General features: G+C 40.6%; 1 protein-coding gene across 2 annotated transcripts in view; it reads left to right on the top strand.

Moving 5' to 3' along the window:
• The window catches only part of LOC306961348 (voltage-gated delayed rectifier potassium channel KCNH1-like), a 49,979-nt gene that overhangs the window by 1,227 nt on the left and 30,999 nt on the right, over positions 1–17,753 (top strand). For both annotated transcript variants that reach the window (XM_079554049.1, XM_079554050.1), the window contains exons 2-6: positions 1,101–1,224; positions 1,983–2,089; positions 3,129–3,257; positions 6,884–7,002; positions 12,167–12,559. In XM_079554049.1, coding sequence (XP_079410175.1) covers positions 1,101–1,224; positions 1,983–2,089; positions 3,129–3,257; positions 6,884–7,002; positions 12,167–12,559 — 872 coding nt within the window. The remainder of the gene's footprint in view (positions 1–1,100; positions 1,225–1,982; positions 2,090–3,128; positions 3,258–6,883; positions 7,003–12,166; positions 12,560–17,753) is intronic.

The following is a 17,753-nucleotide window of genomic DNA, read 5'->3' on the forward strand; positions in this document are numbered from 1 at the left end:
TGTATTGACAGTATTTCTACCTTACCCAAATCTAAAAGCTAAAAAGAAAAGCATCAAAATAGCGAGAAAAAGAGGATGAAAACATGAGAAAAACACGGACAAAAAATGATAGAAAAAATCATTTAAAAAGCAACAAAAATATGACAAAAATGTGGCGACGTGACGGAAAGTTTCCATCACTTTTGTAGGTCTTAGCTTTCAAATGAGGCGTTACATTGTTGATCTCCAGTCGAGAAGCTTTTAGATTTGGGTAAAGCCCAGTATAAAAAAACATGAATCTAAAAGGAATTCCGTGGAGTATGGTGCACCACAAGGTTCAATTTTGGGACCAGTATTATTCATTATTTATATGAATGATTTTGCTTCTGTTTCTACGACCACCTTTCCCGCCCTTTTTGCTGATGATGCCAATCAAAAAAATGATTGGGGAAAATGCACTCATTAATGTTAAGGCGGGTCCCATTTTCTCCAGTTTGGCTTTACCCTAATCAAAAAGCTTGTTGGAGAAAAAAGCACCAAAAATGTGACAAAAATGTGACAAAAATGTGACAAAAATGTGACAAAAATTCAACAAAAATTCAACAAAAATTTACAAAAATGCGAAAAAAATGCGACAAAAAAATTACAAAAATTCAACAAAAAGTGACAAAAAGCTCAACAAAAATGTGACAAAAATGTGACGAAAAAAAATAAAAAATAAAAAAACATACAAACACATGACACAACACAGCAACAGTGCGAGGAAAAAGGTCAGTTTTGTGGGTCTTAGCTTTCAAATGAGGTGTTACACAGCCAAAAGAGGACAGACTGCATTTGGTTTAGGCGGGTGGTCAGAGGTTGAAATATGTATTTGTGGAAGTGTCACAATTACGTTCATTTGGGCCAGGCTGGTCAGAGTCCAGGGCTGTTTTTCAGTCCCAGTCCGGCCCTGTCTCTGGCAGTTCTAATAGAAGTTTGACGGCCTCTAAGCTTTGTCCTCAGGGCCGCACTTTGAGTCTCACGTTCAGTGTCTCCTTTAAATGAACGTCTGAGCCCGACTTTAGTAAATCAGGAGGTTTAGTTTGTTTTTCACTGTTCTAACCCGGATCTGTTTCTCTCAGACACAAACTTCGTCCTGGGAAACGCTCAGATCGTGGACTGGCCGATCGTCTACAGCAACGACGGCTTCTGCAAACTGTCGGGATATCACCGCGCCGAGGTCATGCAGAAGAGCTCCACCTGCAGGTCAGACCGGGCACTTCTGTTCATGCACAGCTGTGAGGAGCAGACGTTAGAGGAGCTCCATAAGACTCCACACTGCTCAGGCTCAGACACATCCTGAAGCTCCTCATAGTCATGTTCAGCCCAGCTCCACATTCTCCTCCTTAAATCCCTTTAAACGGAGAGAAACTGCAGTGACACAGTAAACCCCGGCTCAGAGACGGCTTTATATTTATAAGTGTTGTAATTAAAAGTGACTCCCGGAGGACGTTTGTGTGAACACAGACAGAAACAGGCTTCACACTGCAAAAAGTATTTCACTAGATCAGTATAAACATCTCATTTTGAGCATAATAATCCAAATTTTAGTTGCTTTGACTGGTTAAGAAGTTGTTGGGCATTTGTTCTAGATTATTTCACTTGTTCTGAGATGTTTCTGACTCGTTTCAATACATTTTGTCCTTATTTCAGGTCATTTTCTTTGCCAATGGGGTAAGAAAATTGGTTTTATCTCATTGGCAATTTTACTTTCTTATTTCAAGCGAGATTTACCCTAGAACTGGTCTGAAATGTCCTCAAACAAGCAAAGAAAACTGGGTCCAATCAGGAAAAGTGTCTAAATGAGTGAAAACCGCTCAAAACAAGATACATTTCCTCAATTCAGGTCATTTAAGACAACGCTTGATATTTACTTTTTGTAGTGCACCTCCTGTATCTGCAGTACTTCATTACCTGCTGTACTTGTACTGCACATACGTGAGTATCCGAGTCATGTGTTGCAGTTTCATGTACGGGGAGCTGACGGACAAAGAGACCGGAGAGAAAGTGCGACTGACCTTCGACAACTACGAGATGAACTCCTTCGAGATCCTCATGTACAAGAAGAACCGTGAGTACTGAGGCCAGCAGAGGCGGAGACTCAGTCACATGACCGGACTCCAGTCACATGACCGGACTCCAGTCACGTGACCGGACTCCAGACACATGACCTGACCAGTCACATGACCGGACTCCAGTCACGTGACCGGACTCCAGACACATGACCTGACCAGTCACATGACCGGACTCCATTTTTTTTTGGTCATTTTTTTGTCACATTTTTTTTAATTTTTTCGTCAATTTTTTTAATCCAATTTTTGTCCTTTTTTTGTCAAATCTTTTTCACATTTTTGTAATTTTTTTGTCATTTTTTTGTGACATTTTTGCCACTTTTTCATAAATTTTTCGTCACATGACCGGACTCCAGTCACATGACCAGACTCCAGTCACATGACCGGACTCCATTTTTTTTGGGTCATTTTTTAAGCAAATTTTTGTCCTTTTTTTGTCAAATCTTTTTCACATTTTTGTAATTTTTTTGTAATTTTTTTGTCACAATGTTGTCATTTTTTCGTCAATTTTTTTGTCAATTTCTTGTGACATTTTTGTGACATTTTTGCCACTTTTTCATAAATTTTTCGTCACATGACCGGACTCCAGTCACATGACCAGACTCCAGTCACATGACCAGACTCCAGTCACATGACCAGACTCCATTTTTTTTTGTCTTTTTTTTCCACATTTTTAGAAAAAAAAAAGTTTTTATCAATTTTTTGTCATTTTTTTGTCACAATTTGTCACATTTTTGTCATATTTTTCGTACATTTTTTTGTCAATTTCTTGTGACATTTTTGTGACATTTTTGCCACTTTTTCATAAATTTTTCGTCACATGACCGGACTCCAGTCACGTGACTTGACTTGAGTCGCATTTTTCGGGACTTGAGTCTTACTTGACCAAAGCTCCAAAAAGACTTGACTTGGGACTTGCTGTTTGTGACTCGAGACTTAGCTTGGACTTGAGGCCAGTGACTCTCAATGACTCGCTGTGACCTCCATGCCCGACTGAAGAACAGGCTCAGAGCTCACAGCGACTTCTCTGTTTTTCAGGGATGCCCGTCTGGTTCTTCGTCAAAATCGCTCCCATCAGAAACGAGCAGGACAAGGTGGTTCTGTTCCTCTGCACCTTCAGCGACATCACGGCGTTCAAGCAGCCCATCGAGGACGAGACCACCAAGAGTACGCACAGTTCATATACTTTACTCCTGTGTCTCTGCCGTCTGTCGTCACTGTGGTGTAGTAACCGTGTCCTCTGTCCTGGGGTGTCGTAATAACCGTGTGGTCTGTCCAAAAATGTGATGAAAAAATGACGAAAAAATGACAAAAATGTGACAGAAAATGACCAAAAAAAATGACCAAAATGTGACAAAAATGTGATAAAAATTTGCCAAAAAATGACAAAAAATTGATGAAAAAAATGACGAAAAAATGACCAAAATGTGACAAAAATGTAATAAAAATTTGACCAAAAATTGACAAAAAATGACCAAAAAAATGACAAAAATGTGACAAAAAATGACAAAAATTTGACAAAATGTGACAAATATTTGACCAAAAAAATGACAGAAATGTGACAAAAAATTGACGAAAAAATGACAAAAAAATGACAAAACTGAGTTGAATACCCGACAAAAAAAATGATGGAAAAAAAAAATCTGATGACGTGAGGAAAAAGATCCTCTCGGTTCAGGCGGGAGTTAAGAGGTTAAACAATATAACGGAACATCATCCCAGCGTGAGGGAAAGTTCCTCATGTCATGTCATCTCAGAAATGGGCAAATAATGGACAAAAAAATGACCAAAATGTGATAAAAATTGGACGAAAAATTGACGAAAAAGGGGTGTTGTAATAACCGTGTCCTCTGTCCTGGGGTGTTGTAATAACCGTGTGGTCTGTCCCAAAATGTGATAAAAATTTGACGAAAAATTGACGAAAAATGACAAAAATTTGATGAAAAAGTGATGAAAAAATGACAAAAATTTGACAAAAAATTGACCAAAAAATGACCAAAATGACCAAAAAAATGACAAAAATGTGACAAAAATGTTATAAAAATTTGACAAAAAATGACCAAAAAATTACCCAAAAAATGACCAAAATGTGACAAAAAATTGACGAAAAAATGACAAAAAAGTTACAAAACTGAGTTGAATACCCGACAAAAAAAATGATGGAAAAAAAAATGTGATGACGTGAGGAAAAAGATCCTCTCGGTTCAGGCGGGAGTTAAGAGGTTAAACAATATAACGGAACATCATCCCAGCGTGAGGAAAAGTTCCTCATGTCATGTCATCTCAGAAATGGGCAAAAAATTGACGAAAAATGAATAAAAATTGACAAAAAAATGACCAATAGATGACAAAAATGTGATAAAAATTTGACGAAAAATTGACGAAAAAGGCGTGTTGTAATAACCGTGTGGTCTGTCCTGGGGTGTCGTAATAACCGTGTTCTCTGTCCTGGGGTGTTGTAATGACCGTGTTCTCTGTCCTGGGGTGTTGTAATAACCGTGTTCTCTGTCCTGGGGTGTTGTAATAACCGTGTGGTCTGTCCTGGGGTGTTGTAATAACCGTGTTCTCTGTCCTGGGGTGTTGTAATAACCGTGTGGTCTGTCCTGGGGTGTTGTAGTAACCGTGTTCTCTGTCCTGGGGTGTTGTAGTAACCGTGTTCTCTGTCCTGGGGTGTTGTAATAACCGTGTGGTCTGTCCTGGGGTGTTGTAATAACCGTGTTCTCTGTCCTGGGGTGTTGTAATAACCGTGTGGTCTGTCCTGGGGTGTTGTAGTAACCGTGTTCTCTGTCCTGGGGTGTTGTAATAACCGTGTTCTCTGTCCTGGGGTGTTGTAGTAACCGTGTTCTCTGTCCTGGGGTGTTGTAATAACCGTGTTCTCTGTCCTGGGGTGTTGTAGTAACCGTGTTCTCTGTCCTGGGGTGTTGTAATAACCGTGTGGTCTGTCCAAAAATGTGATGAAAAAATGACAAAAAAATGACAAAAATTTGACAAAAAAATGACAAAAAATGGATAAAAAAATGACAAAAAAATGACAAAAAAAATGAGAAAAATGTGACAAAAATGTGACAAAAAATGACCAAAAAAAATACAAAAATGTGATAAAAATTTGACGAAAAAAATGACAAAAATGTGACAAAAAATTGACGAAAAAATGACAAAAAAGTTACAAAACTGAGTTGAATACCCGACAAAAAAAATGATGGAAAAAAAAATCTGATGACGTGAGGAAAAAGATCCTCTCGGTTCAGGCGGGAGTTAAGAGGTTAAACAATATAACGGAACATCATCCCAGCGTGAGGGAAAGTTCCTCATGTCATGTCATCTCAGAAATGGGCAAAAAATTGACGAAAAATGAATAAAAATTGACAAAAAAATGACCAAAAGATGACAAAAATGTGATGAAAATTTGACGAAAAATTGACGAAAAAGGCGTGTTGTAATAGCCGTGTTCTTTGTCCTGGGGTGTTGTAATAACCGTGTTCTTTTTCCTGGGGTGTTGTAATAACCGTGTCCTCTGTCCTGGGGTGTTGTAATAACTGTGTTCTCTGTCCTGGGGTGTTGTAATAACTGTGTTCTCTGTCCTGGGGTGTTGTAATAACCGTGTTCTTTTTCCTGGGGTGTTGTAATAACCGTGTTCTTTTTCCTGGGGTGTTGTAATAACTGTGTTCTCTGTCCTGGGGTGTTGTAATAACTGTGTTCTCTGTCCTGGGGTGTTGTAATTACTGTGTTCTCTGTCCTGGGGTGTTGTAATAACCGTGTTCTTTTTCCTGGGGTGTTGTAATAACCGTGTCCTCTGTCCTGGGGTGTTGTAATAACTGTGTTCTCTGTCCTGGGGTGTTGTAATAACCGTGTTCTTTTTCCTGGGGTGTTGTAATAACCGTGTCCTCTGTCCTGGGGTGTTGTAATAACTGTGTTCTCTGTCCTGGGGTGTTGTAATAACCGTGTTCTTTTTCCTGGGGTGTTGTAATAACTGTGTTCTCTGTCCTGGGGTGTTGTAATAACTGTGTTCTCTGTCCTGGGGTGTTGTAATAACTGTGTTCTTTTTCCTGGGGTGTTGTAATAACCGTGTCCTCTGTCCTGGGGTGTTGTAATAACTGTGTTCTCTGTCCTGGGGTGTTGTAATAACTGTGTTCTCTGTCCTGGGGTGTTGTAATAACCGTGTTCTCTGTCCTGGGGTGTTGTAATAACTGTGTTCTCTGTCCTGGGGTGTTGTAATAACCGTGTGGTCTGTCCTGGGGTGTTGTAATAACTGTGTTCTCTGTCCTGGGGTGTTGTAATAACTGTGTTCTCTGTCCTGGGGTGTTGTAATAACCGTGTTCTTTTTCCTGGGGTGTTGTAATAACTGTGTTCTCTGTCCTGGGGTGTTGTAATAACTGTGTTCTCTGTCCTGGGGTGTTGTAATAACCGTGTGGTCTGTCCTGGGGTGTTGTAATAACCGTGTTCTTTTTCCTGGGGTGTTGTAATAACTGTGTTCTTTGTCCTGGGGTGTTGTAATAACTGTGTTCTCTGTCCTGGGGTGTTGTAATAGCCGTGTTCTCTGTCCTGGGGTGTTGTAATAACTGTGTTCTCTGTCCTGGGGTGTTGTAATAGCCGTGTTCTCTGTCCTGGGGTGTTGTAATAACCGTGTCCTCTGTCCTGGGGTGTTGTAATAACTGTGTTCTCTGTCCTGGGGTGTTGTAATAACTGTGTTCTCTGTCCTGGGGTGTTGTAATAACCGTGTTCTCTGTCCTGGGGTGTTGTAATAACCGTGTTCTCTGTCCTGGGGTGTTGTAATAACCGTGTGTTGTTCTCAGGTTGGGGTAAATTCGCCCGTCTGACCCGCGCCCTGACCAGCAGCAGAGGCGTCCTGCAGCAGTTGGCTCCGGCCGTGGCCAAGGGGGAGAACGTGCACAAGCACTCACGGCTGGCCGAGGTACGAGCCTCACACCACACAGAACAAAACATTAACAACAGGAACATCCCAGGACAGTCAGGACAGTCAGAAACATCCCAGGACAGTCAGGACAGTCAGGACAGTCAGGACAGTCAGGACAGTCAGAAACATCCCAGGACAGTCAGAAACATCCCAGGACAGTCAGGCCTGACGCTGCAGAGGAACAAACGTTCTCTGGATCTCTGACAGAAACATGTGACAATGTTTTCTTACAATACGATGTGTTCAGATAAGAATGAGGGACGGGGCCTTTCTGTGCAGGGCTGGGAACCATTAACCTCTTAACCCCCGCCTTCTCTCCAGTGCGGCTCTACCCAAATCTAAGCCCATAAAACTGACTTTCTCATTATTCATGTTTCATCACATTTTGGTTTCATTTTTGTCAAAGTGAAGTTTTCCTCCAAGAAGCTTTTAGATTTAGGTAAAGCCAGACTGGAGAATATGTGCTCAGTTAAGGCGGGGCTTAAGAGATTAAACAATACTTTCTGGTATCAGAACAAACATTAATGTTCTACTGGGATCACAAATATAAAGTATCGAAAGCAGGAACCGAAAAAGATCTTATGTCTTTAAACTGGGTTCTCAACAGTGTTAATTTTAACAACATGTATTGTTTTAGTTTTAGTCTTTTAACTAAAATGTAATTTAATTTTAGTTGAGATTTAGTCTAAAAAAAACCTTTTTAATTTTAGTCTAGTTTTAGTCGACTAAAATTAAGACTAATTTTGTCGACTTTGCATTGATAATATTCATTATAATCATATTTAATCTTGTTCCTCTGCTTCATGGAGCTGCTCCACATGAACAAAGCTCAGAGCTGATCCTTTGGCAGAGGATTTACATATGAGGCTCCTTTAGACGCTCAATAGAAGTTTGGATGATTTTAGTCTCTCCTTTTCATTTTTATTTAGTCTTATTTTAGTCGACTAAAATATCTGGACATTTTAGTCATAGTTTTAGTCTCATGGGGAACCTTTTAATTTAGTTTTAGTCCAATTTTAGTCGTCAAAAATATCACTTTGACTAAAATGAAGACTTTTTAGTTGACGAAATTAACACTGGTTCTCAAACAGGCGGCCCGCGGGCCAGATCCGGGCCCTGGCCTGTAGAGCATAAATTAAAATCCAGAGTATGTCCAAAAAAAAGAGCACGTTTCTCGCCCTTTCCTGTGCGGAGTTATGCATTTCTAAAGAATAACCAGAATGCTCACTCCAGCCACTAGGGGGCAGCTTAACTTAAAAACGGGAAAGAGTTCCACACGTGTCCAGCAGAGGGCACTGACATAACAAGAGCTCAGGATATGAACACATTATAGCCCTGTGATAAATGGTCAGTCTGTCTCAGGGCGGCTGTGGCTTCAATAACAGCTTACCACCATCGAGTGTAAATGAATAATGACCATGTAGCACTTTGAGGAACTTGTCACACAGGCTGGTAAAGTGCAATACAAGTATAAGCCGTTGTTATTGATGAAGCTACAGTCAAGTTGGGGCTTTGACCAAATCACAGCTTATTATTATTAATCATTTATTGGAAAGATGTTTCTCTATAGTATTTTCCTGTTTACTTTATATGTGGCCCCCGACCCGCCGATAATATGAGAAACCCCCCCAGGCCTGGATTCATATTCATAATAATAATAACACAAACATTGTCACGTTATAACAGTATAAACATTAACGTCTCCTCTTCTGCCCCACTGTCATCTGGGGTCCCACAAGGATCTGTTCTTGGCCCGGTCCTGTTTTCACTTTATCAGCCTTTGTTCACAAAACATGTGATTTTCCACCGGGCCATGAACCCCTTAACTCCCACCTGAACCGAGCACATTTTCTCCAGTTTGGCTTTACCCCAATCCAAAAGCTTCTGGAAAAAAGGTGAGAAAATAGCGACAAAACTGAGACGAAAACAATGATGGAAATGTGACAAAAATGTGAGAAAACATTGACAAAAAAGTGACGGAAAATTTATGAAAAAGTGGCAAAAATGGCACAAGAAATTGACCAAAAAAATGACCAAAAAATGACCAAAAAATGACAAAAAAATGACAAAAAAGTAACAAAAATTGACGAAAAATGACAAAATTTTGACAAAAATGTGACAAAAAATAGACGAAAAATGACAAAAATGTGACAAAAAAAATGACAAAAAAATGACAAAAAATTGACAAAAAATTGACAAAAAATTGACCAAAAAATGACGAAAAATGGATGAAAAATTGACGAAAAATTGACGAAAAATTGACGTAAAATGACAAAAATTTGACCAAAAAATGACAAAAAATGGATGAAAAATTGACGAAAAATTGACAAAAAATTGACAAAATGTGACCGAAAAATGACAAAAATATGATGAAAAATTGACAGAAAAATGACAAAAATTGACCAGAGAAATTACAAAAAATTGACAAAATGTGACCAAAAAATAACAATAAATTGATGAAAAATTGACGAAAAAATGTCAAAATTGTGACAAAAAATGTGACAAAAATGTGACAAAAAATTGACAAAAATGTAATAAAAATTTGGCTAAAAATTGACAAAAAATGTGACAAAAATGTGACCAAAAAATGACAAAAAAGTTGAATTGAAGTTGAATACCCAACCAAAAAAATTATGGAAAAAAAAAATCTGATGACGTGAGGAAAAAGATCCTCTGGGTTCAGGCGGGAGTTAAGAGGTTAAACAATATAACGGACATCATCCCAGCGTGAGGGAAAGCTCCTCGTGTCCGTGGTCGTAATGTTGTGGCCGGTCCAGCTCGCTCTCCTCTCGTGCAGCCGCTCTGTCTGTCACATATCTGTAGTGGTAAATATTTAATGCCTGCAGTACTTACATTTACAGAGCGTGTCCGGGAACAGCGGCTCACAGATGCTTTTCACGGGACATTCTCGGAGGTCAAAACTCCAACACGAGCCGCGGTCGAACAGGCGACTGAAATGGTTCCGGGGGAAGGCGGTTCCTCCGATGTTCCTTCATGCTTCAGCTGTTTATTGAGGTTTTTATTTAGAAGAGAAAAGGAGGACGTTCAGACACGTGGACGTCAGAATCAGCCCAACATGCTTTAATGGAAAGTCCATTAAAGTGTGAAAGGGCGAGAGCGTCAGGGATGAAGGCGCGAGACTCAAGTCACATGACTTGACTCAAGTCACATGACTTGACTCGAGTCACATGACTTGAGTCGCAATTTTCGAGACTTGAGACTTACTTGACCCAAGCTCCAAAAAGACTTGACTTGACTTGGGACTTGCTGTTTGTGACTCGAGACTTAACTTGGACTTGAGGCCAATGACTCTCAATGACTCGCTGTGACTTTATAGTTATTATTTATTTGAGTGAAACTGTCGAAAGATCAGGATTTATTTTGTAAAAGCGGCGCATCTATGTTTACATTATGGTAATTAGCCACATGCGTGTTCGGGACTGAAGGCTACGCAGAATCTACTTTGAGCAGGGGCGAATCCGAGTATACAGGGGCCGGGGCAGTACAGGGGAACCACTGACAGAAAAACTGCCAGAAACTAACAAAAATAAAAATATTATTTTATATTTATATTTCACACTTCAAGGAAAAGCAGCTCATGTTTAAAAGACTCTGTTTCATTTTCTTTAAGTCCCCCCTCCCCCCCGGGCCCCCTTCCTTTAAATGCTGTCCCAGTAATTTTGTACATTTATTTTATTTTATTTTATTGACCTTTATTTAACCAGGATAGTCCCACTGAGATTAAGAAGTTCATCCAAATCGCTGCCTTTCGCTTTGATGTTGTAACTGTTTTGCACTTTGGACATTTTCTCCATGAGCCTCACGATGTCACAGAAATAGTTTTAACTTAATACGGCTGTTAAAGAATTTTGAGGAATTTAGAAAAGTAGCCAGGCTAGCAATAAGTCTAGCCTTGCTGCTGCTAGCCTAGCCACCAATGGGCGCTGGCTGCTCTGCTTTATGCCCACGACACTGGGGGCCGCCATTGCTGTAGTACCTCCATATCGCCACTAGGCCCCCATTGAAAAGCATTGGAGTTTAGACGCCTTAAAAACAACTTTAACGCCTGGTTTCTGTTTTTTCAACACTAGACTAGATCTTCCCCCTGAGATAACGCTGGGTTAATCACAATATATGAAACCAGGCTGGTTTTCGTAAGAAGAATTTTGGAAATCTCGTACTTAATGAGGGTCAGACTGTTAGCATTGGAGCAGCGCGAGCTACACGTCACGCAAGGGCGGAGTCTGTGGTGAAGATCCCGCCCTTTTTAGAAGTTAGCCTTCTCCGTTATTGTATACATGTATTAATGGGCTGTTGAACCACTTTGCTCCTCCCCATGTATTTGTATCTTTATTTAGTAGAAACTATATTCATAATTCTGCATTTGTTACAGTCGTTTTTGAATAATTAGAGAAAATGTAAATTTTTCCCCAAAAAATTCCCCCTTAACTGTTTTCAAACATGACCATATATGGGCGATTCCAGAGATGCCGTCTGTATATATGCTTGTCCTCATACTCGTACTCATTAATGAAGTCCCGATACCAGAAGCCGATACCCCCTGCCGTGTCCGGCGCTCCTACAGGAGCAGCTCCACTGAGGAGAGAAAACAACAACAAACAAATCCAATATTCCACATAGAGCTGACTTTATTACAGACGACACTCCATAAACCAGAGTCTGAGCTGGATTTAACCAGAGCTAAATGTCTGCAGTGTTTACAACATAGAGGCTAACGTTGCTAACTAGCCGCTAACTCGTGGCTAACAGTTCTGGCGATTCTGACGCCGTTTTATGCCCAGGTGGTTTATTCATCTGAAAAACTAACCCAGCAACTAAAAAGTCCTCAGAAAATTAAAGAGATACAGCATGTTTATATTGAGAGAAAATGAGCTGCAGCAAAACATGATATTACTGCGCGGATGTCAAAGTACTCCTGGTATTACTACGCCTTACGATATAGTTCCTCTTTTATCCACTTAGAAAATCCACATTGTTTCATTTTGTGCATCAAACTGATCACATGTCCAGTATCGTCCTCCACACAGAGTCAGGATTCTGAGATGATTAAAAGTGGTGTGTCTCCTCAGGTGTAAGTGTTAGAGTATAAAGTGTTCTCAAACATGATTCTGAGATGATTAAAAGTGGTGTGTCTCCTCAGGTGCTGCAGCTGGGCTCGGACATCCTGCCCCAGTACAAACAGGAGACGCCCAAGACTCCGCCCCACATCATCCTCCACTACTGCCTCTTCAAGACCACCTGGGACTGGGTCATCCTCATCCTCACCTTCTACACCGCCATCATGGTGCCCTACAACGTGTCCTTCAAGACCAAGCAGAACAACGTGACGTGGCTGGTGGTGGACAGCATCGTGGACGTGATCTTCCTGGTGGACATCGTGCTGAACTTCCACACCACCTTCGTGGGCCCGGCCGGGGAGGTGATCTCCGACCCCAAGCTCATCCGCATGAACTACGTGAAGACGTGGTTCGTGATCGACCTGCTGTCCTGCCTGCCCTACGACGTCATCAACGCCTTCGAGAACGTGGACGAGGTGAGACGCAGACGCCGACGTGCAGGGTCTTCACGCTGTTCAGGTCACTTCAGAAGCTCCTGCAGACTCCGCACCTCACAGGCCTAAAGTCTAACTCCTGATTTATTTATGCAGCTTTGAACCGAAAGACCAGGTGAAACTAGATCAGGTCCAAAATCACCTTCTGAACAAATCTTTGTCCATGAATGTAAACCGTACATTTAAACCTGACTCTATCAAATATTCAGACATTTTACAATTTAGTGAGAGCCGAGTCTTTGGGATCTGTTTATTTCAAAGAGCCGTTCAAAACACTGACTCTTTTTAAAGGAACAGGCCACCGTTCTTACATACTGAGATATGTTCTTACCTGAGCTTTGACGAGTTCTTTAGGACCTGTCTGATCTTCCCCCGTGCCTTCAGTCACGTAAACACGGCGCAGACGGCGTTAGCATTTAGCCTCTCCCTCTCTCCTCTATAGCTCCAAAACAGGTCAAGATAGAAGCTACCAAGCTCCTCCACGTTTTCCCTATTTAAATATGGTTACGTGAAGTGTTCCACTACAAAGCATAATTACACAAAATTAAACAATGTGGATTTTCTAAGCGGATAAAATTTGGCATCCGCACAGTAAAGTGAAGATTACTGCGCGGATTTCGAAATGACAAAAAAAAATGTGACAAAAAATAAATGAAAATGTAAAAAAAAAAAAAAAAATGTGACAAAAAATAATAAAAATGTGACAAAAAACAAAAAAAATTGACAAAAAATAAAAAAAATGTGACAAAAAAAAAAGTGACAAAAAATAATAAAAATGTAAAAAAAATAATATAATTGTGACAAAAAAAAAACTGAGGCGACACCAGGTAAACAGTTATAGAATAAATAATAATGCTTAAAGCTGATAAAAGCGGATAAAAGGGGGGACTATATTGTAAGGCGTAATAATACCAGGAGTAGTTTGGCATCCGCACAGTAAAGTGAAGATTACTGCGCGGATTTCGAACTACTCCTGGTATTATTACGCCTTACAATATAGTCCCCCCTTTTATCCGAGGAGACTGTGAGGAGGATCATACAAATGAACCTCTTACTCGATTCCAGCCAAGTGTAACGTCTCATTTGAAAGCTAAGACCTACATTGGCTGTTCTTCTCGTCACTTTTTCATGGCAGAGCGGTTGTCTGGGTCTTCCCTCAGTCACTCCCTGTGTCACAGTGGTTGTTGTGTGGGTATAGCAGAGCAGGGGCGTGAGGATGATCTGCTGAGTGGTTCTTTCCCGCGGTGGGCCTGAAGGTCAGACCTGAGAGCGCTGGGCTGTGTGACGGCTCATTCTGCTGCCGCGGAGGTTTGAGAGTCGCGGGACCAGGGCCCGGAGCCAAGAGGGTTATTTACAGAATCTGAGCACGAGGAGGAAGCAGCGACGCGACAGGGAAACCAATAACAGACTCTTTACTTTTACTGTAATTCAATTAGTACTTTAAAGATTGACACTAAACATCATAAAGTCTTATTTTTTACATTTTATTGTTTCCCTTTAGTATTAAATCAAACATTTTCTTTTTCTCATGCTGCTGATTTTGCCTCTAAACACAAACAGTTTAATGTATTTGTTAAGACACAGAATCCTGGTCCATAGTGTTAAAAGAAATGTGTTTGTCTCTATTAGACCCAGAACCAGCAACAAACAAAGCAAAAACTGCACAATTGTACATTATTGTTGTTACTCGTTGTTTCTTGTGGAGCAGAGGCTCAGTTTACCCCATTATTTATTCTTTGTCGCCTCCAAGAGAGTTGTGTTTATTTAAGAAGAAATCGGCCTTAGCTTTAATCTGCTTTAATGCCGAACAAAATGACCAACATGGGGGAAAAAATATATAAATTCATTTTTGTCACATTTTTGTTGAATTTTTGTCATTTTTTTGTTGAATTTTTGTCACATTTTTGTTGAATTTTTGTCATTTTTTGTTTGAGTTTTTGTCACTTTTTGTTTGAATTTTTGTCACTTTTTGTTTGAATTTTTGTCACTTTTTGTTTGAGTTTTTGTCACTTTTTGTTTGAGTTTTTGTCACTTTTTGTTTGAGTTTTTGTCACTTTTTGTTTGAATTTTTGTCACTTTTTGTTGAATTTTTGTCACTTTATGTTTGAGTTTTTGTCACATTTTGTTGCGTTTACATCCTTGTTTTCTTCTAATTTTTTGTGGCTATTTTGGTCTTTTTTTCCCAATGAGCTTTTAGATTAGGGTAAAGCCAAACTGGAGAAAATGGGATCCGTTCAGGTGAGAGTTAAGAGGTTAAAGGGACTAGATGCAAGTTCGCCATGTTATGCTCACTACTGCCACCTCAGGTCACACGTGTAACTGCAGCCTCTACATTAAGCTCGTGCATGACGGCACTTCAGACCTGAAGTTCCTGAGTGACAGTGCAGGATTTTAGAGGCAGTAACAGGTCTGAGCTCATTCTGCACATGAGGACATGGAGGAACATGTAGATCAGGGGGAGGCAGGTTTGCTCGGTGGAGCCGGTTTTCTTCATCGTCAAAAGATCAAGGCCGGACCCTCCAATCAAAGCAATGAAGTAAAGCATCACTTTCTACATGTGCCAGTGTTGTAGATCAGACACACTGGAAAAAATGTCCATCTTAAATTAGATAAATTATCAAAATTCGCTTGAATATAGTTTTTTTTATGTTAAATTTGAGTCGGTTTGAACTAATCTAAGTAAGATTGAGTGTTGTTCCTCCTGCATTATAACGTCAAACGCGGCTCCTCGTTGTTTAATCCGCTTATACCAGGGTCCCACAAACCTAACATTTATAATACATGTGTTTTTCATTGACTAAACTCACTAAATCTGCCAGACTACGGGACTATTTTGTGTGGGTTATTAGCCGGTCACTGAAGGCTGGTCTCAGAGCGAGTCATTCTCCGCAGCTATTACGAGGATCTCAGTCAGGCTCAACGACACAACATCAGCACAGAATCACAACACAACAGGACTAACCCGGAAACACTTTTCCCTGGAAGTAAACACCGATATGCGGCACTCGTGGGCAGGAGTTATTTCACTTTTACGCTGTTTAACCTGAAGCTAAAGCTAGCTAGCTCAACCAGCTCAACTGTTTATGGAAACAGCTGCGGTGGAGTCGCTCACACCTGGGCCCCACGAACTGAAACTTTTATGTTTCACTTTACTAATCCAGACAAATATGCTTCAATGCAGGATCATTTTATGTACGCCTGAAAATGATGAATAGCCTTAACCGTTTTCAATAGAAATGTAAAGCTCATATGTTATTAACAGTAGCTAACCTAGCTGCTCACTCTCCTCTACAAACATTTATCAAACACTAAATCCACCTCATACGTTCCTGTCAGTCACTAATTACACCTTTATCTGATTCAGCTGTGTCATGCGTTGCTATGGCGACGCCACAGTGGAGTGATATCCCAGTGATTTAACTACCGGACTACGTGTGCGGTTATACCAAAATAATGCACCAGCCAATCAGAATCCAGTATTCACCCAGACCATGGTATAAGATCAGATAAAAACACCGATGCCAGTGGAACAAATAGAAATCCCTCACATTAACTTTAACTGTAAAAATGTTTTATTTTTCCCTGGAAATTATACAAAATAATCTCAATTAAGTTTGTTCCATTGGAATGAACAGGTTTTATCTGCTTTAAGGCCAAACCAAATCCACTCAATCTTTAGATTTAATCTCTTAATTCAAGTAGATTTAAGTCATTTCTTAGTATTCTTAGAGTATTCTTTTAGGATTATGGCCTATAAGGGTGCTCTGCTAAGACATTTTAAGGAATTGACAGTATTTTCCACATTTCTAGAGTACTTTAACAGGCATTTCATCCCTGATTTTGATCATAATATTTCTCAAAATCATCTCGAGGGCCAGAGTTTGATGATGGAGGACCGGTTATGGCCCCCGGGCCTGACGTTGCCTACCCCTGATGTGGAGGGAGGAAAATACTTCGTTTTAACATTTTTAAACTCTGTATAGTCTCTTTAAGTACTTTCTACAGCAAATACATTCACTTCAGGAAAAAAGTGACAGAGCAACTTTTATGGGGCGACAGTGGCGCAGATGGTAGAGCGGGTCGTCTCATGATCGGAAGGTCGCGGGTTCGAATCCCACCTCCTGAAGGTGCACACTGTCGTTGTGTCCTTGGGCAAGACACTTCACCCACATTGCCCCCAGTGTCTGCGTACATTGGTGTATGAATGGGTGATTGGATCCTTGCTGTAAAGCGCTTTGAGTGCCTCTATATAAGCTGAGACCATTTACCATTGAAGTAATATTTGGCCAGTAGTACATGTACTTTACTCAAGTAATGAAAGTACTTTGAGCAGTTAAGTATAATCCTGGATTAGATGATACTTACGATGAAGGAGTCGCTGCTGCACGATTCTGAAAACCCTCAGTGTTTTCTCTCCCGCTGTCGCTGCTGAGCAGGAAAAGCTGTTTCCTGATTCTTTGCTTTGGTGACACTGGAATAGTCTTCCTTCCTCTGACCTTCACACACACCTCTCTCCTCCTCTGCCTCTCCTGGACATCATCTCACATGTGTGGTCTGAGTGAGCAGGACCTTCAGTCCGGCCTCATGTCCTGATCAAACCCTTTACACATGTTTGTAAACCAGGACTCTCTGATTGGTGGAACATACTTGAATAATTCAGCGTTTGTTGAAGCAGTGTTTGAAGAGACTTTTCCTCTGTGTTTACCTCTCGTCTGTAAGCCCTGGAGCGTCTCTCTCTGTGAACGGAAAGTATTTACAGTCGTTATTGTCCCGAGTGTGAACAAAACAGATGTATTGATTTTAAATGGAGCCCAGTGAGAGCTTCGATCAATACAAACATGAACCAACTAAACCCAGCTGAGATGCACCGTCCAGTCTGGGCCTTTTGCTGCTTTTTGTTTAGAAAAGATACTCATACTATTACTATTACATCCTGGCCCCGCTGACTTACATTCTTATTCTCACCTGCTGCCTTTACACAGTGACAAGTTTTACTAATGACTTTTTATATCAAAATATCCACACGTTGGAACAGCCTTTTCCTCCAGCCAGACTCCCAGTGAGGGGGAGGGATTATGGGGGAGTCGAGGGTGAACCTGTGCGTTTGTTTTGGTCACGTTAACACAATTACGGCTGAGCGAGTGCCGACCCAGGACCGGCTTTAGGCGACTTCTCT

This window comes from Gobius niger (genome assembly GCF_951799975.1).
Source record: "Gobius niger genome assembly, chromosome: 3".
Classification (NCBI taxonomy): Eukaryota; Metazoa; Chordata; class Actinopteri; order Gobiiformes; family Gobiidae; genus Gobius; species Gobius niger.